Source organism: Pelobates fuscus, chromosome 4 (genome assembly GCF_036172605.1).
Source record: "Pelobates fuscus isolate aPelFus1 chromosome 4, aPelFus1.pri, whole genome shotgun sequence".
In the NCBI taxonomy this organism is placed as follows: Eukaryota; Metazoa; Chordata; class Amphibia; order Anura; family Pelobatidae; genus Pelobates; species Pelobates fuscus.
In genome coordinates, this window is record NC_086320.1 from 390,541,979 (window position 1) to 390,568,673 (window position 26,695).

Sequence of the window (26,695 nt, forward strand, 5' to 3'; positions counted from 1 at the left end):
GTGCCGACAATCAACCTCCCGGGAGCTTCGGTTTGTGGTTAACCGCAGCCTAATTGACTAGCATCAGTGTGGTCACCATTCGTATACAATTGGTCTAATGGGGTACCGAACGAAATGACGAAAGAACTGCCGAACGACGACCACCTGTAGTCTGGCGTGTGTCTCCAATTAAACTGCGGTTTCTGTGGTTAACCACAATATAATCACTTATCCTAAGGTAGTCGCCGTTCGTATGCCGAACACGAGGCGGCCATCTTTTGTCGTCGAATGCTCAGCGGGACTTGATTGTAAAAAAACCTGGAACTATTATCGGCTACTGGTTTGCACGAATCCCGCTGAGGCGCCGGTTGTCCCATCTGTTCGGACGGAAAGACACGAAAGCCAAACAGACAGACTTTATTCTTAGGGTTTCCCTACACCATTCGTGAGATCTGAGCGCAATTCATATATTTTGTGTGCTCAGATCCAAGCTGTCTGGAGATGGGTCGGATGGGTCTTTTTACTATTATAATGTGAAAGTTATGTATTTTTATCCTGTTTTCTTGTATGTAATAAAACGTGGGGATTTCATGTACCTGGAGAGAATTGAGTTACTGTAACTGTTGAGACCAATTATCTCCAGGGTAGGGGGGAGTGTTTGATAAAATGCACTTTGTTCCTATTGGCTGTGACACTGTATTGTCCTGTGTACCTTCGGGGGGCCCTGAGGTGGCCGGCTCCTGATACCTTATGTTTTAGGGTGCGTTTTAAAAGTTGGGTAAAATTTAGATTTTTCTGCCTGGAGATAATTAAGTTAGTACTTTATCAGCCTTAATTATCTCCAGGTAGAGAGGAGGGGATTATATGTTTATACTGGGAGTGTTTAAGTATTTCTTTGCTTATGATTGGCTGTATGATTTATGTTCCTGTGGGAGGTCCCCTTGCACGGGAACTTGCATAAAAGCCAGTGTGGCATCATTAAAATTCAGTTCTGTTACCCCCTTCATCTAGACTTCGGCTGATGTTTGGGTACCTGTCTGCTTTACTGGGAGAATCTACTTGGGAAGCTGTTATTTCGTATTACTTTTATTTAACCGAACGGCGTGTTATAATCACTGATACTCTGGCCGTTCAGGAGGACGAATGTGAATGGGAAAGGGATATACAAGGTTTCCTTACAGGTGACTTCCTTTAGTGCTGCTGGCTGAGGCTGCTGTGCTGCTCAGTCCTCACTATTCCCTCTAGCCGGTGCGCTCTGACTGGTAGGAAGTGCTGTCACTTCCTCCATGTCACGGGTGGCGGTACGGAAACCGGGACCCCAGAGTTCCTGATGAGAAGTTGGGAGTCTTCAGCATGGAAGTGGATACATGAAAACAAGACAGATCTAGTAGAACCCAGAACCAGAGAAGGATAGGAAGCTAAACCCAGAACATCTGCACAATACATAAGGGAACATTAACTAAACAGGGGCAGGACAGGACAGGACTGTACATGGACTGTGATTACAAAATAAAACAAGAGGAGACATAGCTAAGCACTATATATGAAAAGTATGGGGATTTAGTTACATTATATGATCATACATTGCATAAGCCTGCCACAACGCCAATGTACCCCATATCTGGCAGGTCCTACTCTGCCTAATGTTCACTAAAAGAACCATACTAAACCACAATAGCACTTACCTGCAAGAAAGGGCAGAGACTTGAAACACTGCTGCAGGTCCAGACTAAAACAAACAGGTGTGGCAACATAAAACAAACATATAAATGAATCCAGGAGACTGGGAATTCCAGAGACGGAATAATGGAATGAACCCAGAAAACCCAGCATAAGGAAAACCAGACATAGCATAGAAAAACCAAGAAAAACTAAGCAAGAATTGTAAAAAGAGTACTGGATACCAGAAGCCAAGACCAGACATCTCCACAGAACAAAGCAGGATGTGACACTCCAAGCATCCCATTCTACAGGTGCCCGGTCATAGATGGCCACGGCGCCTAACCGGACCCTTGTTTAGCAATACCCATGTGGTGGCCCTAAATGCATGGGCCACCCAAAGAGCAAATCGCTGTGGAACCCCAATTTTGTTCCTAGGGTTCCACGGAACACCAATTGGGAAACGCTGGTCTAGAGATTATACATTATACACATTATAACCTCAGAGCACAACATTTGTCCCTGGACTGGAATTCATTATTGACCCACCGAGACATCTTCACTATTCTTCCAACAATGTAATTGTACACCAAGCATGTCGAACATGCGGCCCACAATGGGTATCTTTGCGGCCCAAGGCTGGACTGGCCTATTGGGATACCGGAAAATTTCCCTGGGGCCGCTTTGTGCTGGGGGCGGGGCTGCAGGAGGCTGTGTATTAGATTGGGGGAGGGGGGAGGGGCATAGTAAGTAACTTGAAGTAAAACTTTTGTACCCAGGATTACATATGTTTGCATGAGAATGGTACAAGTAATTTTAGTTTGTGTTGGTATAAGTCAAATTCTTTTATTTTTTATTTTTGCAGCCCACATAAACTTAAACCTTATTTATTTGGCCCGTGTTAGCCTTTGAGTGCTTGCAGTACACCAACTTTGTGACTGATACCAACAGCTGACTAACCGGGCAAGCGCTAAAGCCGTGTTTCACACTTGTTTTCCGTTCACTTGCTGAAGGATTGCTGTTTGATTGTTCAGTGCTTGGTGACATCACGTGGGGCATCTCCTGAGACCTCATCTGACAAGCTTGACAACCGAAGTGGAGCTCTGCCGCTTGTAAAATGTCATCATCTCGATGATCATGCATAAGAAAAAGCAGCTCCTCCTTTTCATTAAGTATAATGTAAAAACAAAAATGTGAGCGTTCGAAAATGCTAAATAAATGATCTATACCCAATAAAAAAAAAAGTTGCAGCCGTAACTTCATGTGAGATTTTGACAGAAATGGTAAGTGGGTCCACTTGTCTGTAATCTGTTTATTAATGATGCAATGGGCATTAAAAGTAATTTGTCTGTGTTTGCAGATGATACAAAACTAGATAAGAAAATAGTGTGACAAGGATGTGACTTTATTATAGAGGGATTAGATAAATTAGGGCATCGGGCTAACAAGTGGCAGATAAAATTAAATGTATATTATTATTATTATTATTATTATTATTGGTATTTATATAGCACCAGCACAATCCGTAACACTTTACAATATTATCAAAGGGGGAGATTTAACAATAAATGAGACAATTACAAAAACTTACAGGAACAATAGGTTGAAGAGGGCCCTGCTCAAACAAGCTTACAGTCTATAGGAGGTGGGGTATAAAACATAATCGGACAGGATGTAGCAATCAAAAGAGAAGGGTTTTGAGGCAGTTTTTAAATAATTGCAGACTAGGGGAGAGTCTGATGACGGTAGGCAGGCTGTTCCATAGGAAGGGAGCCGCCCGCGAGAAGTCCTGCAAGCGGGAGTTGGCCATACGGGTGCGAGCAGCAGACAGGAAAAGGTCATAGGCAGAGCGGAGAGACAGAGGAGGGACATACCTATGGATCAGTGATGAGATATAAGAGGGGCTAGAATTGTTCAGTGCTTTATAGATATGGGTTAGCACTTTGAATTGACTCCTATAGAATACAGGAAGCCAATGTAAGGACTGACAGAGGGGTGAGGTGTGAGTGGGCCGACTAGAGAGGAAAATCAGTCTGGCGGCAGCATTCATTACAGACTGTAGCGGGGAAATACGGCTTTTGGGAAACCAATTAGGAGAGGGTTACAATAATCCATGCGGGAAATTACTAGAGCATGGACAAGTTCCTTAGTAGCATCTTGCAAAGAAAGGGGCTGATGCGGGCTATGTTTTTAAGATGGAATTTACAGGATTGAGGCCAGAATCAAATATAACACCAAGACAGCAAGGATTGGCTGATGTCGGTACCACCAACTTGAAGGAAGAGCGAGAGAGAGGATCATTATTGGTAGGAGGTACCCACTCAGTTTTAGAGAGATTGAGTTTCAAAAAGCAGGAGGACATCCAAGCAGAGATGAAAGAAAGGCAAGCAGTGACACGTTGCTGGATGGCAGGGGAGAGGTCTGGGGAGGAGAGGTATATCTGGGTGTCATCAGTGCACAGGTAGTAGTGGAATCCAAATGAGGTAATACGTTTGCCGAGAGAGGCAGTATAAAGAGAAAATAGAAGGGGACCAAGGACAGAGCCTAGTCCTCCATTTTGGAATGAGTATTGCACAAGCAGCTTATACCCTAAATGTTACTGACTTCTTATTAACTAGTAATAAAAATAACTAAACTACAACGTGCAGTTACAAAGGCCAGTGTCACGGCTTACCTTAGTTGGGAGTCCAGTAGGCAGAGATGTGTCCTCGCCCTTGCAGATATACACAGTCCAAGGTGATAATGTTAGAAACCACCAGGACTGTGCATGAAAAGTGTTTCCAATACGTGGTGCAGACAAGGGCAAATCCAGAAGAGTAGTCAGACACGGTACCAAAAGTCAGGGCAGGCAGCAAACAGGCAATAACGGATAATCCAAGAAGAAAGGGTCACAAGCCAGGATACAACAAACTGACACTGTCCTCAGGGAGAGGCAGTATTATATATGGATAATAATCCATCTGCCTCAGGTGGTCTTTGATAGACAGGTGGAGCCACAGATAGAGTCCAGCCCCCTAGTGTTGTAAACAAGGCAAGGTTTAACATCAAGCTGAAACATGCAGGAACAGAACATGCAGGAACAGAACACATGAGGGCCACAGTTCAAATCCCCAGTTGGGCACTTCAGGGGCAACTGCGTCTGGATGTTACAGTGAAAACCATGACAGTACCCTGCCTTTAAGAATGTTCTTTGGGCGTGTACAGGCTCTTCATAGCAGCACACCTCATTGTCTGTTTCACCATCACTCAGTCCTTGTAATCAAAGTCCCTTAACAGGTACCACTGGAGAGAGGCCAAGATCTTTGATGGGTGCAGGTGGTAAGTACCTTGATTCCAGAAGGCATATCCTCTGAACTTTTTGCCTTAGGTACGTCACCAAGAGTGGAGTTCGCGGCTTTCAATGCCTTTTCGAACATTTCCAGATCTGATATGCAGACTTTGGTACCATTTGAGGCATAGGTACAATCCACAGGTAGATCTCCTTTGATCAGAGAGGAAGTGGTGATGGTACAAGCTTTAACAGATGTGTCTTCAGGAGAAGGTGCAGACTTATTTGGAGCAGGAGATGGAGAGTTTCTCAGGGAGGTCAAGCATGGGCAGGAATGACGGCTTCTTTGAAACTTTTTAGGCTGGCATGCAGCGTACACAGGGCGAAGAAAGGTGGTAGTCAATCAGAGAGCTGGAGGCCTAGGTGGGCGAACAGGGCAATGAGATATGAAGTGACCCATTTCTCCACAGTAAAAACAAAGGCCATGGCTTCTCCTCCGGTCTCTTTCTTCATGAGTCACTTTGATCCGGACGAGTCCTATTTCCATAGGTTCCTCGAAGTCAAGAGGAACATTAGATACCTCTGGAGTCTTCCTAGGAAGGAGGCAATGGGAGGTTTGACGTTGGTACTTTGTCTCCCTGTTTCTGGGAATATGGAATCCTCTGGTACGTGGGACTGGCCTTGGTGCAGTGGTTTTACTAGAGGTCTTGCACTGTGCTTCCATCGCAGTCATGAAGGATCCCCAACTGTCAAGGACAGGACTCTTAGCCTGCAACATCTGATGTGCCCATGTTTTGATCCGTCCAGACAGCAGGTTGATGACCGGTCGGACCATGATGAAGTCGGTGGCATATGTCCGAGGCTTGAAGGCAAATAACAACTCGCAATCCACCTTAAAGTAAGGAAGGATGCACGGCTACCATCAAATCTCTCAGGCATAACAATGAGTAGCGGGCTGAGCGTACTGTGCCTTTGAGAATCCTAACTTCCCACTGCAGCTCAGAAACAGTCTGTGCCAGGCTGAATTCTTGCTTTGTAAGCAGTTGGCACATCTCTGCAGACTCCATGATGGTCAGTTTGTTACGTCACGGCTTACCTAAGTTGGGAGTCCGGTAGGAAGAGATTTCTGCTCACCCTTGCAGATATACACAGCCCAAGGTGATAAGGTTAGAAACCACCAGGACTGTGAGGGCTGTGCATGAAAGGTGTTTCCAATACGTGGTACAGACAAGGGCAAATCCAGAAAAGTAGCCAGGCACGATTCCAAAAGTCAGAGCAGGCAGCGAACAGGCAATAACGGATCATCCAAGAAGAAAGGGTCACAAGCCAAGTCAGTCTTAGGAAACAGGAAACAAGATACAACGAACTGACACTGCCCTCACATAGAGGCAGTGTTATATGCCTTGGATAATGATCTATCTGCCTCAGGTGGTCTTTGATAGACAGGTACAGCCACAGATAAAGTCCAGCCCCCTATTGCTGTAAACAAGGCAAGGTTGAACATCAAGCTGAAGTGTGGTTCAGAGGCAAGACAGAAGGATCAGGACACATGATGGCTACAGTTCAAATCCCCTAAGGGCACTTCTGGGGCGACCATGTCTGGATGTCACGGTGAGGACTGTGAAAGCCAGTAAGGTAATGTCATATAAAAGAAAGGTACAAAGGGACCATTTGGATTACTTTCCTCCTTGGTCTTAGTATGTGCTAAGAGACTCTCAGGACTGCAAAGCCATGTTTAGATATTGTGGTTCTGTCTTTTAATGTTGTTTGGGGAATGCCTTGTGTTATCGCCTATCTGGCTGTGGGCCCTGCCCAGCGCCACCTGTTGGTTACACTACCTGAATTGCAAGGTTTGCTCAGATTTGGTTTATGCAGACAATGGACATATGTCTTCTCCACCTATATTGTATTATTATGAGTGCCTGTATGTTTCTGAATCCCTGTGAAAATAAAGCATTGTGTATTAGTTCCATTGGGAACTGTGTGTCCTGTTTGGTTTGTTCAATGATCCCTGTAACAAAATTTTTGAACCTGTTAACTGGCTTCTTTGGTCCCTGATTCTGATCAAGTTAAGAAAGAGCTGGGTCTCAGAGCCAAAGTGCGTTTATAAAGGCAGTAGTTGCAGACAGTGTAGGTAAAGGTGTTGATGCCTGCCTAAAGGAGGAACAGAAGAGGCAAGACAATACCTGCCTGGAAGGAGAGAGCTGCAGCCTGGCCTGATGGAAGAGGTCCTCAGAGACCCCAGTCAAGCTTTGGCAACTGGGTCTGAAGCTCTCCAGAGCAGCTGACCTGGTGGAGGTACTCAGTTGGAGTATGGGAGCTCCACCACAATGAATAACAGTATTTTTATTCTGTAAGACATGCGTTTACTGTGTGCGCTCATACCTATCCTGATTAGGACTTCATTGCCTCCAGATTAGAGAGGACCTCCTGGTTAGGCAAAATACATTCTGTGTAGCTGAATTCTTTACTTGCATTTCTCATGACCCTCCCAAACAAGATTTACTTAAGATCACCCTTCATTTTTTACTTCTATGGTCAGCACAAAAATGTAAAGATCTGCCATCCACACCTGATTACATTCCTATCCACACGCCTGGTGAAAGGACCTAGAGGCATTCTCATATCCCTTTCAGCTTTTCCAGCTCTGAGGACAGATCCTCCTCTACTTTATGGCACCTTCCTCCACTCTCCACTTATCGTACCATATTGGTTTTCAGACCCTATAAGAGAAGGACCTAGGCTGTACAGCCTTTCAGGAAAAATTAAACAGTATAACTGAAACACTTCTAAAAAAAATCAAATTCTTAATATAGACATGGTTGTAAAACAATGGCTTGTTGGTATCTGGATCACTGCAGTTTATGCCATATAATTCTTACAATAACCGTTCTCCCACACATTTAGCAGAAGGAGGTAGATCTTTGGAATTAATTACTAGGTTCTTGGTATCTCCCTCTCCTTGGACTACAGCGTGCCCTTATTTATAGCTCACCCACGTTTATAATATATTTAACCCACCTTTCAAATTGATACATTGCATATCCACAGCCTGTAGTATTGAAAGGTATTGTGGCTGCATTCCTCCACGTGCTTTAAAATATATAAAGAAAAGTCTGGTGTGACAGCTCTATGGCTAGACTAGATGGCTAGTGGAGGGATTTGAGAGCTAGCCTCCTGCCCAGAGATTGTGGCCCTCTTATGGACTCAGACTGCATCAGCCCAGACACTGCGTAGTGGTTTCGTTCTTTTTAGAATGTCATGTTTTTGTTTGGTGCTTTCAGGGTACCCAGTTGTGGAATGTGAGGACCTGCTTTCTGACAGTGGAGATCTGTTGGTAAAGAGCTGGGCTAGTTGAAGTTATTTTGTGAAGACTGTGTCATTGAGTGTCATTGTAGCGAGTAGCAGTATATAGCGCGACAATCCCATCCCAATTCCCCAACATATGGACGATACACAGCTTTGGGAGTCAACTGGTTTTTATTGAGCCACAGCTGGCTTTTATACAATTTCTCATGCAAGGGGGTTCCTTAATTACATTCCAGGGGTTTTCCCCTGGTGGACCTTGGTGGGCACAGGGAACAAAGACACATTTCCCAGACTCCTTTTCTGTACTTGGAAGATAATTGCGTAATTAGATTATCTCCCGAGTACAGAAAATTAAACAATATTTTAAAACATCATAACTCCTATAATATTAGACACTTCAACGAATAGCAGGGAACTGAGCGCCCAATCTGTCAAAATACCGATCAGATACGTTTGGTAGAACAGGAACACCATTCGAGTGACGTTTAGACCAGTCAACCACCAGGAGAAGCCCCAAAACAGTTCCATGTGGTTGTATGCTTTGACCGGTCTTCTTTCGGGAGTTTTCACAATTAAACTAACGAATACAAATGTTCATGAAGTGGGTAGTCGTATGCCGGGTGTTTATTCATTCCGTTCAGTCAAATGCCGCTCTTTCTAGACGAAAGGAAATGAACGTACGAACAGGATGGAATTCAGCAGTGTTTGCACGGTCGTGTGTGTGAGTATAGTTCCACGCACTCGACGAACAAACACCGCTGTGCATTCGTTAGTAAAGATGACCCATCCGACCATTTAGAACCTTGCCTTTTTCTGTTGTTAATATAGTCAATTGGAGGCACACGACTCCCTTGGGTGGTCTCCCCATTCGGTGGTTGGTTCGACTGATGAACAATATATCCCTATTCTGTTCGGGACCCTCAAATAGTCAAACCAACTCAGTCTCTTATACAAATAAGTTGCTGGTTTTGCCACAGTCATTGAGGGTTCAACCCCCTCATTGGTTTATGCTTCCAATGAGAGGATTGTGGGTGTGCCTATTGGTGTCACAGAAGATACCCCTACTCCTTATGAGGTGCCATTTAGGATACTGCAGCAGAAACACAGGAGTAGCTGAAAAGGAGTACCTGCTGTAGTTGGAGTGTACCCAGTTTAGGATTAAACAAGATACAAAATGGCCAGGATTTCTAACACATAGCTAGAGGCTGTCTGATGACATTGCCAAATAGAGGATGTCCAGAGGAGTAGAATAGTTGTTCATTGGTGCTGTCCAGGATGCTCTTAGCTGAGAGAAGATTCAAGGTCTTGCGTCTTTGATCTGTCAGCAGTGCCGTTGTCTGCTGAGATATTCCCGACACAATGGCTTTGTGTTGTGGCCCAGGAATGCTGCTTTATATTCTAGCCTATAATGAGAACTGTGGCAGCAAATGTAAAGCCTGCTTTTATTAAAAACGAACAGACTGGTTCTGACACAGTTATATTTTATTTTGTTATTTGTAGCCAGTATGTTTCCCATAGGATAATATTTTGGCCATTATATTGAATGTGTCCCCATAAGGTACTTGTTTTGTTGTTAACAACTAGAGGCTAGTCCTGGATTGGAAATAAAGATTTAGAGGAGTAAATTGTTTTGTAGCTGTGTGTCTTGTTTGTTCCTTTCAGGGAGTCCTGGGACAGGATTTAAGGACTTGCTTTCTGGCTGCCTTGCTCAATGGCAGTTGGGATCTGCTACAGAGTGTGAGGACATGTTGGTGAAGAGTTGGGTCATTGTGACAGCTATGTTGTCTTGTAAAGACAAGAATGGTAGCGGGCAGAAGGGCTGATACCTGCCTGGATGAAGGGCATTCCAGAACTGGGAAATCTTGTTTCAGACGAGTGGGATTTGGAGGTTGAGCACAAGGAGGTAGAAGAGTGTTGAAGTTCAGAGTTGGTATTCTGGGACAAACATAACTGCAGTTACCCTAACTTCCAGGAAGTAATTCACAAGTAACCTTGGCCATCAGAAATTTTGGGGCCCCTGACAAAGCACAAGCTTTGTGCCCCCCCCTGCCCCCCCCCCCCCCCCTCTCGGGCCCTCCCACGCCCTACCTAGTCCGCTGACAATGATGCAGGACTGAATGTGGTGTGTATGGTGGAAGTGAATTAGAATGTGTGTAGTGGATGTAGTGTTTGTATGTAATAGATTAAATGTGTTTAGTGGATGCAGTGCAGTGTTCAATTTGTGGTGGATGTAGTGTGTGTACTGTGAATACAGGATGTTTGTGTAGTGGATGCTGTGTGTACAGTTAATGCAGAGTGTGTGTCAGTATAGTGAATCCAGAGTGTGTGCATAGTTTAGTTTAGTGCAGAGTGTGTGTAATAAATGCAGAGTGTGTGTTAGTGTGTAGTGAATGCAGAGTGTGTCAGTGTAATGAATGTAGTGTGTGTGTTAGTGCAGTGAATGCAGAGTGTGTTAAATGTGTAGTGAATGCAGAGTGTGTGTTAGTGTGCAGCAGATGCAGTGTGTGTGTTAGTGTAGTGAATGCAGAATGTGTTAATGTGTTGTGAATGCTCAGAGTGTGTTAGTGTGTAGCGGATGCAGAGTGTGTGTCGGTGTAGTAGATGCAGTGAGTGTGTTAGTGTGTAGTGTATGCAGTGTGTGTTAGTGTATGCAGTGTGTGTGTTGTGTTAGTGTATGCAGTGTGTGTGTTGTGTATGCAGTGTGTGTGGTGTGTTAGTGTATGCAGTGTGTGTGTTAGTGTATGCAGTGTGTGTGTTAGTGTGTGCAGTGTGTTGTGTTAGTGTATGCAGTGTGTGTGTTAGTGTATGCAGTGTGTGTGTTGTGTTAGTGTATGCAGTGTGTGTGTTAGTGTATGCAGTGTGTGTGTTAGTGTGTGCAGTGTGTTGTGTTAGTGTCTGCAGTGTGTTGTGTTAGTGTATGCAGTGTGTGTGTTAGTGTATGCAGTGTGTGTGTTAGTGTATGCAGTGTGTGTGTTAGTGTATGCAGTGTGTTGTGTTAGTGTATGCAGTGTGTTGTGTTAGTGTATGCAGTGTGTGTGTGTTGTGTTAGTGTATGCAGTGTGTTTGTGTTAGTGTATGCAGTGTGTTTGTGTTAGTGTATGCAGTGTGTGTGTTGTATTAGTGTATGCAGTGTGTGTGTTAGTGTATGCAGTGTGTTTGTGTTAGTGTATGCAGTGTGTGTGTTGTATTAGTGTATGCAGTGTGTGTGTGTGTGTTGTGTTAGTCTATGCAGTGTGTGTGTTAGTGTATGCAGTGTGTTGCGTTAGTGTATGCAGTGTGTGTGTTAGTGTATGCAGTGTGTGTGTTAGTGTATGCAGTGTGTGTTGTGTTAGTGTATGCAGTGTGTGTGTTAGTGTATGCAGTGTGTGTGTGTTGTGTTAGTCTATGCAGTTTGTGTTAGTGTTTGCAGTGTGTGTGTTAGTGTATGCAGTGTGTGTGTAAATGTGCTATCTGGGGGGGAGGGGAGGAAGGGGCATTTTCCCATTAGTTTTTTAATTTTTCATTAAATTAATTGTTTCTCCCCCCTCCCTGCTTACCTGTGTCCAGGGAGGGGGGAGATTCCATGATCCCTGGTGGTCCGGTGGTATGGGGGGCCCCCGGCTCCCTGTTACCGCAGAGGGGGCCCAGCACACAGCTTCTCCTCTCTCCTCTCTTCTAATAACTCTTGTGGGACCCGCGGTGCTTTGCCATGGTAACCGGGTCTTGCGAGAGTTATTAGAAGAGAGAAGAGGCGAAGCTGTGTGCTGGGCCCCCTCTGCGGTAACAGGGAGCCGGGGGCCCGCAGCTGCACACATAGCGATATTCGCTATCTATGTGTGCAGAGAAAGAAAGTGGGGCCCGGGACTGCCAGAGCAGTCACCCCCTGATGGTTGTCACCCCCTGATGGCGGCCCTGACCCTAACCTCCAGGAAGTAATTCACAAGTAACCTTGGTTACTGTTATGAAAGCCCCTCTGTATGCTGCAAGACTATCGCTTTCTTTACCCTTTTTGCTATTTGATACTTTTACTTGTTATTTCTATCTGGATACTTTTTATACCCTGTTATACAAATGGCAGCGGCCATCTTTTGTTGTTGAATGCCCCAGCTAAGCCCCAAGCTCCTGGAACTAGAATCAGCCAAAGATTTGCACAAACTCCGCCAAGGTATCGGTTGTCCCATTCGTTCATGCTGAACCCTACGAACAGACTTTGTATTTCGTGACTTTTATATACAGTTCGTGAGATCTGAGCGCAATTCGTATATTTTGTGCGCTCAGATCTGAGCTATCCTGAGACTGGTTGAATGGGCTATGTTCGTATTAAAACCTAAAAGTTATGTATTTTTATTTTATTTTCATGTGGGTATAAAATGTAAAAATACTATTTCTATGCGCTTGGAGATAATTAGGTTAGTGTAACCGTTGAAACCTATTATCTCTAAGCTAGGCGGGAACATTTTTAAAAGATACACTGTAATGCCATTGGTTGAGACATTGCATTGTCCAGTATCCCATCAGGTCCAGAGGGGGTTGTCCCTGGACCTGATAACTGTATAAATTGCCTCAACTCGCAGCCTTGACTTGTGTTTTAGAGACCAGTGAATCCTAGCTCTACTATAGCTAGTGGGATATTCGACACTTACAGGTTTTGCCGATTGCAGCAGCGTTCGTCTCTCCGAGTTCGGGAACCGGGATAACCAAGAGGTCCAACTTTCAGCAAGCCTGGAGGCAACCGTAACAGTAACCCTAACCTCCAGGAAGTAATTCACAAGTAACCTTGGTTACCCTAACTTCCAGGAAGTAATCCACAAGTAACCTTGGTTACCCTAACTTCCAGGAAGTAATCCACAAGTAACCTTGGTTATCCTAACTTCCAGGAAGTAATCCACAAGTAACCTTGGTTACCCTAACTTCCAGGAAGTAATCCACAAGTAACCTTGGTTACCCTAACTTCCATGAAGTCATTCACAAGACCCCATGAGGAGGTGTCCTGTTAGTTACCAGGGGGACAAAAATAAATAAAAACTACGCAACATTAAACCAAATCCATCTTTACCTTTTAAGGTTGTCATGCCGACTGCCATTTCAAAGTCGAAAAAGGCTTTCAACTGCATTGAAATTTGACACAGAGCGCTCTGATTGGCTGGTTTGCAAACCAATGAGACAGACTCATCTCTCACGCTCTATCAGAGCACTCTAATTGATTTCCAAGCCAGCCAATTAGAGCGCTCCGTATTAAATGCCATAGCGTGGAAAGGCTTTTCCTGTCTCGAAATAGCAGTCGGTGCAAAGCCTTTGAAGGATGGATCTCTTCTTTTTTCATGGTGGGGTTTTTAGATTTTTTGGTGGTTTTTATTTTTAATAGTAAATATGAGAATTGACAGTTTTGGCCATTTCCTCTGTCATTTTCCCTGTTCCTTGTCCATTCTATCTCATGCCTTATGTAGACACTTTTGTTGTTGTTGTCTGAGAACATGACCCTGGTCATATTCTTATAGATTGGAGACTTCAGAGGCTTTTCCTAATGTGGAACTATACATATTAGACACATTCTAGTTTTTCCAATGACACACGTGACTGCCAGATTTTGTAAATATTTGAAGTGTTCGAGATTTTGATGTCTTAATGTCCCATTGCCCTTGTGTTGTATGTTGCTATCAGAGCAGCTGATAAGTACCTGGGAGGAGAATTGTCTCCTTGATGTACAATGTCAAACTGCCTTGTACTTGTATGCCCTCCCTCCAAGCTAGCCTCGTCAATCTCAGACATATCCCCTGTACCTGTAACTGACTTTCACACCATTGCATTCCCAGTCGTGTTTGAGATATGGAAGAGGTAAGTGGCATAAACCACTTGATAGCCAAAGCTCGCTTCCTGTCATTCCCATGTTATGTCTGTGCCCATTCACCTTTCCATGGTCATCCTCCAATATCTTATTTATAAAGTTCTCCTGATTTTTTCCCCCCAAAAATTATCCTGATTGCTTATTCCTGGTAAGTGTCTAACAAATTAGGAGCAACGTCAGTTGTAACCTGATGGTTTATGGCTATTAGTAATTTGTTAATTTAATCTAAATCATTTATTTGAGGTTTTAGCCAAATATTATCCAAATCCCTGCATTTACCTTTAATTGGCCTTTATTGTCACTCTCAGTTTAACAACATTCATTATTTGCTTCCTGTCATGTTTTATTCTCAATGTATTCTTTTAATACCTCTCTATCTCGCCCCATTAACATCATCCTAATCTCTTGAATCTCTACTACTCTTTTATATAGCCCCTTTAATCTAGTTTAGGCCTCCATTTAATATTTTTTGATAGAATCAATAAAACATTTTTTAAATAATTTTTTCAAAAATATCAAAATATAAAAAAATATAAAAAATATATCAATCATATAACAAAAAAGCAATATATCAAAATATTAAAATACCACATAATATATAAATATATATATATATCAATAAGTATCAAAATATCAATTTCAAGTATCAATATTGAAATATGTTTTACAATTTCAATTTTACATGATTTTATAACTTTATCCAAAAATATAAAATCAGGGCCTTAATTTCATGTAATCACTATAATTTGCATTAATCCCTCCTGTTATCCCTATAACCTCCATTAATCCCTCCTGTTATCCCTATAACCTCCATTAATCCCTCCTGTTATCCCTATAACCTCCATTAATCCCTCCTGTTATCCCTATAACCTCCATTAATCCCTCCTGTTATCCCTATAACCTCCATTAATTCCTCCTATTATCCCTATAACCTCCATTAATCCCTCCTGTTATCCCTATAACCTCCATTAATCCCTCCTGTTATCCCTATAACCTCCATTAATCCCTCCTGTTATCCGTATAACCTCAATTAATCCCCCCTGTTATGCCTATAACCTCCATTAATAGCTCCTGTCATCCCTATAACCTCCAGTAATCCCCGTTATCCATATAACCTCCATTAATCCCTCCTGTGATCCCTATAACCTCCAGTATCCCTATAACCTCCAGTATCCCTATAACCTCCATTAATCCCTCCTGTTATTCTTATAACCTCCATTAATCCCTCCTGTTATTCTTATAACCTCCATTAATCCCCCCTGTTATCCCTATAACCTCCATTAATCCCTCCTGTTATCCCTATAACCTCCATTAACCCCTCCTGTTATCCCTATAACCTCCATTAATCCCTCCTGTTATCCCTATAATCTCCATTAATCCCTCCTGTTATTCTTATAACCTCCATTAATCCCTCCTGTTATCCCTATAACCTCCATTAATCCCTCATGTTATCCCTATAACCTCCATTAATCCCTCCTGTTATTCTTATAACCTCCATTAATCCCTCCTGATATCCCTATAACCTCCATTAATCCCTCATGTTATCCCTATAACCTCCATTAATCCCTCCTGTTATCCCTATAACCTCCATTAATCCCTCATGTTATCCCTATAACCTCCATTAATCCCTCCTGTTATCCCTATAACCTCCAGTAATCCCTCCTGTTATCCCTATAACCTCCATTAATCCCCCCTGTTATCCATATAACCTCCATTAATCCCTCCTGTGATCCCTATAACCACCAGTAATCCCCGTTATCCCTATAACCTCCATTAAGCCCTCCTGTTATCCCTATAAACTCCATTAATCCCTCCTGTTATCCCTATAACCTCCATTAATCCCTCCTGTTATCCCTATAACCTCCATTAACCCCTCCTGTTATCCCTATAACCTCCATTAATCTGTTATCCCTATAACCTCCATTAACCCCTCCTGTTATCCCTATAACCTCCATTAATCCCTCCTGTTATTCTTATAACCTCCATTAACCCCTCCTGTTATCCCTATAACCTCCATTAATCCCTCCTGTTATCCCTATAACCTCCATTAATCCCTCCTGTTATCCCTATAACCTCCATTAACCCCTCCTGTTATCCCTATAACCTCCATTAATCCCCCCTGTTATCCATATAACCTCCATTAATCCCTCCTGTGATCCCTATAACCTCCAGTAATCCCCGTTATCCCTATAACCTCCATTAATCCCTCCTGTTATCCCTATAACCTCCATTAACCCCCCCTGTTATCCATATAACCTCCATTAATCCCTCCTATTATCCCTATAACCTCCATTAATCCCCCCTGTTATCCATATAACCTCCATTAATCCCTCCTGTGATCCCTATAACCACCAGTAATCCCCGTTATCCCTATAACCTCCATTAATTCCTCCTATTATCCCTATAACCTCCATTAATCCCTCCTGTTATCCCTATAACCTCCATTAATCCCTCCTGTTATCCCTATAACCTCCATTAATCCCTCCTGTTATCCCTATAACCTCCATTAATCCCTCCTGTTATTCTTATAACCTCCATTAATCCCTCCTGTTATCCCTATAACCTCCATTAATCCCTCCCGTTATCCCTATAACCTCCATTAAGCCCTCTTGTTATCCCTATAAACTCCATTAATCCCTCCTGTTATCCCTATAACCTCCATTAATCCCTCCTGTTATCCCTATAACCTCCATTAAGCCCTCCCGTTATCCCTATAACCTCCATTAAGCCCTCCTGTTATCCCTATAAACTCCATTAATCCCTCCTGTTATCCCTATAACCTCCATTAATCCCTCCTGTTATCCCTATAACCTCCATTAATCCCTCCTGTTATCCCTATAACATCCATTAATCCCTGTTATCCCTATAACCTCCATTAATCCCTCCTGTTATCCCTATAACCTCCATTAATCCCTCCTGTTATCCCTATAACCTCCATTAATCCCTCCTGTCATCCCTATAACCTCCATTAATCCCCGTTATCCCTATAACCTCCATTAATCCCTGTTATCCCTATAACCTCCATTAATCCCTCCTGGTATCCCTATAACCTCCATTAATCCCTCCTGTGATCCCTATAACCTCCATCAATCCCTCCCGTTATCCCTATAACCTCCATTAATCCCTCCTGTTATCCCTATAACCTCCATTAATCCCTCCTGTCATCCCTATAACCTCCATTAATCCCTCCTGTTATCCCTATAACCTCCATTAATACCCGTTATCCCTATAACCTCCATTAATCCCTCCTGTGATCCCCATGACCTCCATTAATCCCTCCCGTTATGCCTATAACCTCCATTAATCCCTCCTGTTATCCCTATAACCTCCATTAATCCCTCCTGTTATCCCTATAACCTCCATTAATCCCTCCTGTTATTCCTATAACATTCATTAATCCCTGTTATCCCTATAACCTCCATTAATCCCTCCTGGTATCCCTATAACCTCCATTAATCCCTCCTGTGATCCCTATAACCTCCATCAATCCCTCCCGTTATCCCTATAACCTCCATTAATCCCTCCTGTTATCCCTATAACCTCCATTAATAGCTCCTGTCATCCCTATAACCTCCAGTAATCCCCGTTATCCATATAACCTCCATTAATCCCTCCTGTGATCCCTATAACCTCCAGTATCCCTATAACCTCCATTAATCCCTCCTGTTATCCCTATAACCTCCATTAATCCCTCCTGTTATCCCTATAACCTCCATTAATCCCTCCTGTTATTCTTATAACCTCCATTAATCCCTCCTGTTATCCCTATAACCTCCATTAATCCCTCCCGTTATCCCTATAACCTCCATTAAGCCCTCTTGTTATCCCTATAAACTCCATTAATCCCTCCTGTTATCCCTATAACCTCCATTAATCCCTCCTGTTATCCCTATAACCTCCATTAAGCCCTCCCGTTATCCCTATAACCTCCATTAAGCCCTCCTGTTATCCCTATAAACTCCATTAATCCCTCCTGTTATCCCTATAACCTCCATTAATCCCTCCTGTTATCCCTATAACCTCCATTAATCCCTCCTGTTATCCCTATAACATCCATTAATCCCTGTTATCCCTATAACCTCCATTAATCCCTCCTGTTATCCCTATAACCTCCATTAATCCCTCCTGTCATCCCTATAACCTCCATTAATCCCCGTTATCCCTATAACCTCCATTAATCCCTGTTATCCCTATAACCTCCATTAATCCCTCCTGGTATCCCTATAACCTCCATTAATCCCTCCTGTGATCCCTATAACCTCCATCAATCCCTCCCGTTATCCCTATAACCTCCATTAATCCCTCCTGTTATCCCTATAACCACCATTAATCCCTCCTGTCATCCCTATAACCTCCATTAATCCCTCCTGTTATCCCTATAACCTCCATTAATACCCGTTATCCCTATAACCTCCATTAATCCCTCCTGTGATCCCCATGACCTCCATTAATCCCTCCCGTTATGCCTATAACCTCCATTAATCCCTCCTGTTATCCCTATAACCTCCATTAATCCCTCCTGTTATCCCTATAACCTCCATTAATCCCTCCTGTTATCCCTATAACATTCATTAATCCCTGTTATCCCTATAACCTCCATTAATCCCTCCTGTTATCCCTATAACCTCCATTAATCCCTCCTGTTATCCCTATAACCTCCATTAATCCCTCCTGTTATCCCTATAACCTCCATTAATCCCTCCTGTTATTCTTATAACCTCCATTAATCCCTCCTGTTATCCCTATAACCTCCATTAATCCCTCCCGTTATCCCTATAACCTCCATTAAGCCCTCTTGTTATCCCTATAAACTCCATTAATCCCTCCTGTTATCCCTATAACCTCCATTAATCCCTCCTGTTATCCCTATAACCTCCATTAAGCCCTCCCGTTATCCCTATAACCTCCATTAAGCCCTCCTGTTATCCCTATAAACTCCATTAATCCCTCCTGTTATCCCTATAACCTCCATTAATCCCTCCTGTTATCCCTATAACCTCCATTAAGCCCTCCCAGTATCCCTATAACCTCCATTAAGCCCTCCTGTTATCCCTATAAACTCCATTAATCCCTCCTGTTATCCCTATAACCTCCATTAATCCCTCCTGTTATCCCTATAACCTCCATTAATCCCTCCTGTTATCCCTATAACATCCATTAATCCCTGTTATCCCTATAACCTCCATTAATCCCTCCTGTTATCCCTATAACCTCCATTAATCCCTCCTGTTATCCCTATAACCTCCATTAATCCCTCCTGTCATCCCTATAACCTCCATTAATCCCCGTTATCCCTATAACCTCCATTAATCCCTGTTATCCCTATAACCTCCATTAATCCCTCCTGGTATCCCTATAACCTCCATTAATCCCTCCTGTGATCCCTATAACCTCCATCAATCCCTCCCGTTATCCCTATAACCTCCATTAATCCCTCCTGTTATCCCTATAACCTCCATTAATCCCTCCTGTCATCCCTATAACCTCCATTAATCCCTCCTGTTATCCCTATAACCTCCATTAATACCCGTTATCCCTATAACCTCCATTAATCCCTCCTGTGATCCCCATGACCTCCATTAATCCCTCCCGTTATGCCTATAACCTCCATTAATCCCTCCTGTTATCCCTATAACCTCCATTAATCCCTCCTGTTATCCCTATAACCTCCATTAATCCCTCCTGTTATCCCTATAACATTCATTAATCCCTGTTATCCCTATAACCTCCATTAATCCCTCCTGGTATCCCTATAACCTCCATTAATCCCTCCTGTGATCCCTATAACCTCCATCAATCCCTCCCGTTATCCCTATAACCTCCATTAATCCCTCCTGTTATCCCTATAACCTCCATTAATAGCTCCTGTCATCCCTATAACCTCCAGTAATCCCCGTTATCCATATAACCTCCATTAATCCCTCCTGTGATCCCTATAACCTCCAGTATCCCTATAACCTCCATTAATCCCTCCTGTTATCCCTATAACCTCCATTAATCCCTCCTGTTATCCCTATAACCTCCATTAATCCCTCCTGTTATTCTTATAACCTCCATTAATCCCTCCTGTTATCCCTATAACCTCCATTAATCCCTCCCGTTATCCCTATAACCTCCATTAAGCCCTCTTGTTATCCCTATAAACTCCATTAATCCCTCCTGTTATCCCTATAACCTCCATTAATCCCTCCTGTTATCCCTATAACCTCCATTAAGCCCTCCCGTTATCCCTATAACCTCCATTAAGCCCTCCTGTTATCCCTATAAACTCCATTAATCCCTCCTGTTATCCCTATAACCTCCATTAATCCCTCCTGTTATCCCTATAACCTCCATTAATCCCTCCTGTTATCCCTATAACATCCATTAATCCCTGTTATCCCTATAACCTCCATTAATCCCTCCTGTTATCCCTATAACCTCCATTAATCCCTCCTGTTATCCCTATAACCTCCATTAATCCCTCCTGTCATCCCTATAACCTCCATTAATCCCCGTTATCCCTATAACCTCCATTAATCCCTGTTATCCCTATAACCTCCATTAATCCCTCCTGGTATCCCTATAACCTCCATTAATCCCTCCTGTGATCCCTATAACCTCCATCAATCCCTCCCGTTATCCCTATAACCTCCATTAATCCCTCCTGTTATCCCTATAACCTCCATTAATCCCTCCTGTCATCCCTATAACCTCCATTAATCCCTCCTGTTATCCCTATAACCTCCATTAATACCCGTTATCCCTATAACCTCCATTAATCCCTCCTGTGATCCCCATGACCTCCATTAATCCCTCCCGTTATGCCTATAACCTCCATTAATCCCTCCTGTTATCCCTATAACCTCCATTAATCCCTCCTGTTATCCCTATAACCTCCATTAATCCCTCCTGTTATCCCTATAACATTCATTAATCCCTGTTATCCTTATAACCTCCATTAATCCCTCATGTTATCCCTATAACCTCCATTAATCCCTCCTGTTATCCCTATAACCTCCATTAATCCCTCCTGTTATCCCTATAACCTCCATTAATCCCTCCTGTTATTCTTATAACCTCCATTAATCCCTCCTGTTATCCCTATAACCTCCATTAATCCCTCCCGTTATCCCTATAACCTCCATTAAGCCCTCTTGTTATCCCTATAAACTCCATTAATCCCTCCTGTTATCCCTATAACCTCCATTAATCCCTCCTGTTATCCCTATAACCTCCATTAAGCCCTCCCGTTATCCCTATAACCTCCATTAAGCCCTCCTGTTATCCCTATAAACTCCATTAATCCCTCCTGTTATCCCTATAACCTCCATTAATCCCTCCTGTTATCCCTATAACCTCCATTAATCCCTCCTGTTATCCCTATAACATCCATTAATCCCTGTTATCCCTATAACCTCCATTAATCCCTCCTGTTATCCCTATAACCTCCATTAATCCCTCCTGTTATCCCTTTAACCTCCATTAATCCCTCCTGTCATCCCTATAACCTCCATTAATCCCCGTTATCCCTATAACCTCCATTAATCCCTGTTATCCCTATAACCTCCATTAATCCCTCCTGGTATCCCTATAACCTCCATTAATCCCTCCTGTGATCCCTATAACCTCCATCAATCCCTCCCGTTATCCCTATAACCTCCATTAATCCCTCCTGTTATCCCTATAACCTCCATTAATCCCTCCTGTCATCCCTATAACCTCCATTAATCCCTCCTGTTATCCCTATAACCTCCATTAATACCCGTTATCCCTATAACCTCCATTAATCCCTCCTGTGATCCCCATGACCTCCATTAATCCCTCCCGTTATGCCTATAACCTCCATTAATCCCTCCTGTTATCCCAATAACCTCCATTAATCCCTCCTGTTATCCCTATAACCTCCATTAATCCCTCCTGTTATCCCTATAACATTCATTAATCCCTGTTATCCCTATAACCTCCATTAATCCCTCCTGGTATCCCTATAACCTCCATTAATCCCTCCTGTGATCCCTATAACCTCCATCAATCCCTCCCGTTATCCCTATAACCTCCATTAATCCCTCCTGTTATCCCTATAACCTCCATTAATAGCTCCTGTCATCCCTATAACCTCCAGTAATCCCCGTTATCCATATAACCTCCATTAATCCCTCCTGTGATCCCTATAACCTCCAGTATCCCTATAACCTCCATTAATCCCTCCTGTTATTCTTATAACCTCCATTAATCCCTCCTGTTATTCTTATAACCTCCATTAATCCCCCCTGTTATCCCTATAACCTCCAGTAATCCCCGTTATCCATATAACCTCCATTAATCCCTTCTGAGATCCCTATAACCTCCAGTAATCCCCGTTATCCCTACAACCTCCATTAATCCCTCCTGTTATCCGTATAACCTCAATTAATCCCCCCTGTTATCCCTATAACCTCCATTAATAGCTCCTGTCATCCCTATAACCTCCAGTAATCCCCGTTATCCATATAACCTCCATTAATCCCTCCTGTGATCCCTATAACCTCCAGTATCCCTATAACCTCCAGTATCCCTATAACCTCCATTAATCCCTCCTGTTATTCTTATAACCTCCATTAATCCCTCCTGTTATTCTTATAACCTCCATTAATCCCCCCTGTTATCCCTATAACCTCCATTAATCCCTCCTGTTATCCCTATAACCTCCATTAACCCCTCCTGTTATCCCTATAACCTCCATTAATCCCTCCTGTTATCCCTATAATCTCCATTAATCCCTCCTGTTATTCTTATAACCTCCATTAATCCCTCCTGTTATCCCTATAACCTCCATTAATCCCTCATGTTATCCCTATAACCTCCATTAATCCCTCCTGTTATTCTTATAACCTCCATTAATCCCTCCTGATATCCCTATAACCTCCATTAATCCCTCATGTTATCCCTATAACCTCCATTAATCCCTCCTGTTATCCCTATAACCTCCATTAATCCCTCATGTTATCCCTATAACCTCCATTAATCCCTCCTGTTATCCCTATAACCTCCAGTAATCCCTCCTGTTATCCCTATAACCTCCATTAATCCCCCCTGTTATCCATATAACCTCCATTAATCCCTCCTGTGATCCCTATAACCACCAGTAATCCCCGTTATCCCTATAACCTCCATTAAGCCCTCCTGTTATCCCTATAAACTCCATTAATCCCTCCTGTTATCCCTATAACCTCCATTAATCCCTCCTGTTATCCCTATAACCTCCATTAACCCCTCCTGTTATCCCTATAACCTCCATTAATCCCTCCTGTTATCCCTATAACCTCCATTAACCCCTCCTGTTATCCCTATAACCTCCATTAATCCCTCCTGTTATTCTTATAACCTCCATTAACCCCTCCTGTTATCCCTATAACCTCCATTAATCCCTCCTGTTATCCCTATAACCTCCATTAATCCCTCCTGTTATCCCTATAACCTCCATTAACCCCTCCTGTTATCCCTATAACCTCCATTAATCCCCCCTGTTATCCATATAACCTCCATTAATCCCTCCTGTGATCCCTATAACCTCCAGTAATCCCCGTTATCCCTATAACCTCCATTAATCCCTCCTGTTATCCCTATAACCTCCATTAACCCCCCCTGTTATCCATATAACCTCCATTAATCCCTCCTATTATCCCTATAACCTCCATTAATCCCCCCTGTTATCCATATAACCTCCATTAATCCCTCCTGTGATCCCTATAACCACCAGTAATCCCCGTTATCCCTATAACCTCCATTAATTCCTCCTATTATCCCTATAACCTCCATTAATCCCTCCTGTTATCCCTATAACCTCCATTAATCCCTCCTGTTATCCCTATAACCTCCATTAATCCCTCCTGTTATCCCTATAACCTCCATTAATCCCTCCTGTTATTCTTATAACCTCCATTAATCCCTCCTGTTATCCCTATAACCTCCATTAATCCCTCCCGTTATCCCTATAACCTCCATTAAGCCCTCTTGTTATCCCTATAAACTCCATTAATCCCTCCTGTTATCCCTATAACCTCCATTAATCCCTCCTGTTATCCCTATAACCTCCATTAAGCCCTCCCGTTATCCCTATAACCTCCATTAAGCCCTCCTGTTATCCCTATAAACTCCATTAATCCCTCCTGTTATCCCTATAACCTCCATTAATCCCTCCTGTTATCCCTATAACCTCCATTAATCCCTCCTGTTATCCCTATAACATCCATTAATCCCTGTTATCCCTATAACCTCCATTAATCCCTCCTGTTATCCCTATAACCTCCATTAATCCCTCCTGTTATCCCTATAACCTCCATTAATCCCTCCTGTCATCCCTATAACCTCCATTAATCCCCGTTATCCCTATAACCTCCATTAATCCCTGTTATCCCTATAACCTCCATTAATCCCTCCTGGTATCCCTATAACCTCCATTAATCCCTCCTGTGATCCCTATAACCTCCATCAATCCCTCCCGTTATCCCTATAACCTCCATTAATCCCTCCTGTTATCCCTATAACCTCCATTAATCCCTCCTGTTATCCCTATAACATTCATTAATCCCTGTTATCCCTATAACCTCCATTAATCCCTCCTGTTATCCCTATAACCTCCATTAATCCCTCCTGTTATCCCTATAACCTCCATTAATCCCTCCTGTTATCCCTATAACCTCCATTAATCCCTCCTGTTATTCTTATAACCTCCATTAATCCCTCCTGTTATCCCTATAACCTCCATTAATCCCTCCCGTTATCCCTATAACCTCCATTAAGCCCTCTTGTTATCCCTATAAACTCCATTAATCCCTCCTGTTATCCCTATAACCTCCATTAATCCCTCCTGTTATCCCTATAACCTCCATTAAGCCCTCCCGTTATCCCTATAACCTCCATTAAGCCCTCCTGTTATCCCTATAAACTCCATTAATCCCTCCTGTTATCCCTATAACCTCCATTAATCCCTCCTGTTATCCCTATAACCTCCATTAAGCCCTCCCGTTATCCCTATAACCTCCATTAAGCCCTCCTGTTATCCCTATAAACTCCATTAATCCCTCCTGTTATCCCTATAACCTCCATTAATCCCTCCTGTTATCCCTATAACCTCCATTAATCCCTCCTGTTATCCCTATAACATCCATTAATCCCTGTTATCCCTATAACCTCCATTAATCCCTCCTGTTATCCCTATAACCTCCATTAATCCCTCCTGTTATCCCTATAACCTCCATTAATCCCTCCTGTCATCCCTATAACCTCCATTAATCCCCGTTATCCCTATAACCTCCATTAATCCCTGTTATCCCTATAACCTCCATTAATCCCTCCTGGTATCCCTATAACCTCCATTAATCCCTCCTGTGATCCCTATAACCTCCATCAATCCCTCCCGTTATCCCTATAACCTCCATTAATCCCTCCTGTTATCCCTATAACCTCCATTAATCCCTCCTGTCATCCCTATAACCTCCATTAATCCCTCCTGTTATCCCTATAACCTCCATTAATACCCGTTATCCCTATAACCTCCATTAATCCCTCCTGTGATCCCCATGACCTCCATTAATCCCTCCCGTTATGCCTATAACCTCCATTAATCCCTCCTGTTATCCCTATAACCTCCATTAATCCCTCCTGTTATCCCTATAACCTCCATTAATCCCTCCTGTTATTCCTATAACATTCATTAATCCCTGTTATCCCTATAACCTCCATTAATCCCTCCTGGTATCCCTATAACCTCCATTAATCCCTCCTGTGATCCCTATAACCTCCATCAATCCCTCCCGTTATCCCTATAACCTCCATTAATCCCTCCTGTTATCCCTATAACCTCCATTAATAGCTCCTGTCATCCCTATAACCTCCAGTAATCCCCGTTATCCATATAACCTCCATTAATCCCTCCTGTGATCCCTATAACCTCCAGTATCCCTATAACCTCCATTAATCCCTCCTGTTATCCCTATAACCTCCATTAATCCCTCCTGTTATCCCTATAACCTCCATTAATCCCTCCTGTTATTCTTATAACCTCCATTAATCCCTCCTGTTATCCCTATAACCTCCATTAATCCCTCCCGTTATCCCTATAACCTCCATTAAGCCCTCTTGTTATCCCTATAAACTCCATTAATCCCTCCTGTTATCCCTATAACCTCCATTAATCCCTCCTGTTATCCCTATAACCTCCATTAAGCCCTCCCGTTATCCCTATAACCTCCATTAAGCCCTCCTGTTATCCCTATAAACTCCATTAATCCCTCCTGTTATCCCTATAACCTCCATTAATCCCTCCTGTTATCCCTATAACCTCCATTAATCCCTCCTGTTATCCCTATAACATCCATTAATCCCTGTTATCCCTATAACCTCCATTAATCCCTCCTGTTATCCCTATAACCTCCATTAATCCCTCCTGTCATCCCTATAACCTCCATTAATCCCCGTTATCCCTATAACCTCCATTAATCCCTGTTATCCCTATAACCTCCATTAATCCCTCCTGGTATCCCTATAACCTCCATTAATCCCTCCTGTGATCCCTATAACCTCCATCAATCCCTCCCGTTATCCCTATAACCTCCATTAATCCCTCCTGTTATCCCTATAACCACCATTAATCCCTCCTGTCATCCCTATAACCTCCATTAATCCCTCCTGTT

General features: G+C 43.0%; 1 protein-coding gene across 6 annotated transcripts in view; it reads left to right on the forward strand.

Annotated features, from left to right (window-relative positions):
• Window positions 1-26,695, forward strand: part of SLC4A2 (solute carrier family 4 member 2) — a 245,456-nt gene that overhangs the window by 90,662 nt on the left and 128,099 nt on the right. Inside the window, exon 1 of one of the 6 annotated variants that reach the window (XM_063452943.1) lies at window positions 13,956-14,029. The exons of the other annotated variants lie outside the window; for them this stretch is intronic. Coding sequence (XP_063309013.1) covers window positions 14,021-14,029 — 9 coding nt within the window. The 5' untranslated portion in view covers window positions 13,956-14,020. Of the gene's footprint in view, window positions 1-13,955; window positions 14,030-26,695 lie in introns of those variants that run through there. 6 annotated transcript variants of the gene reach the window in all.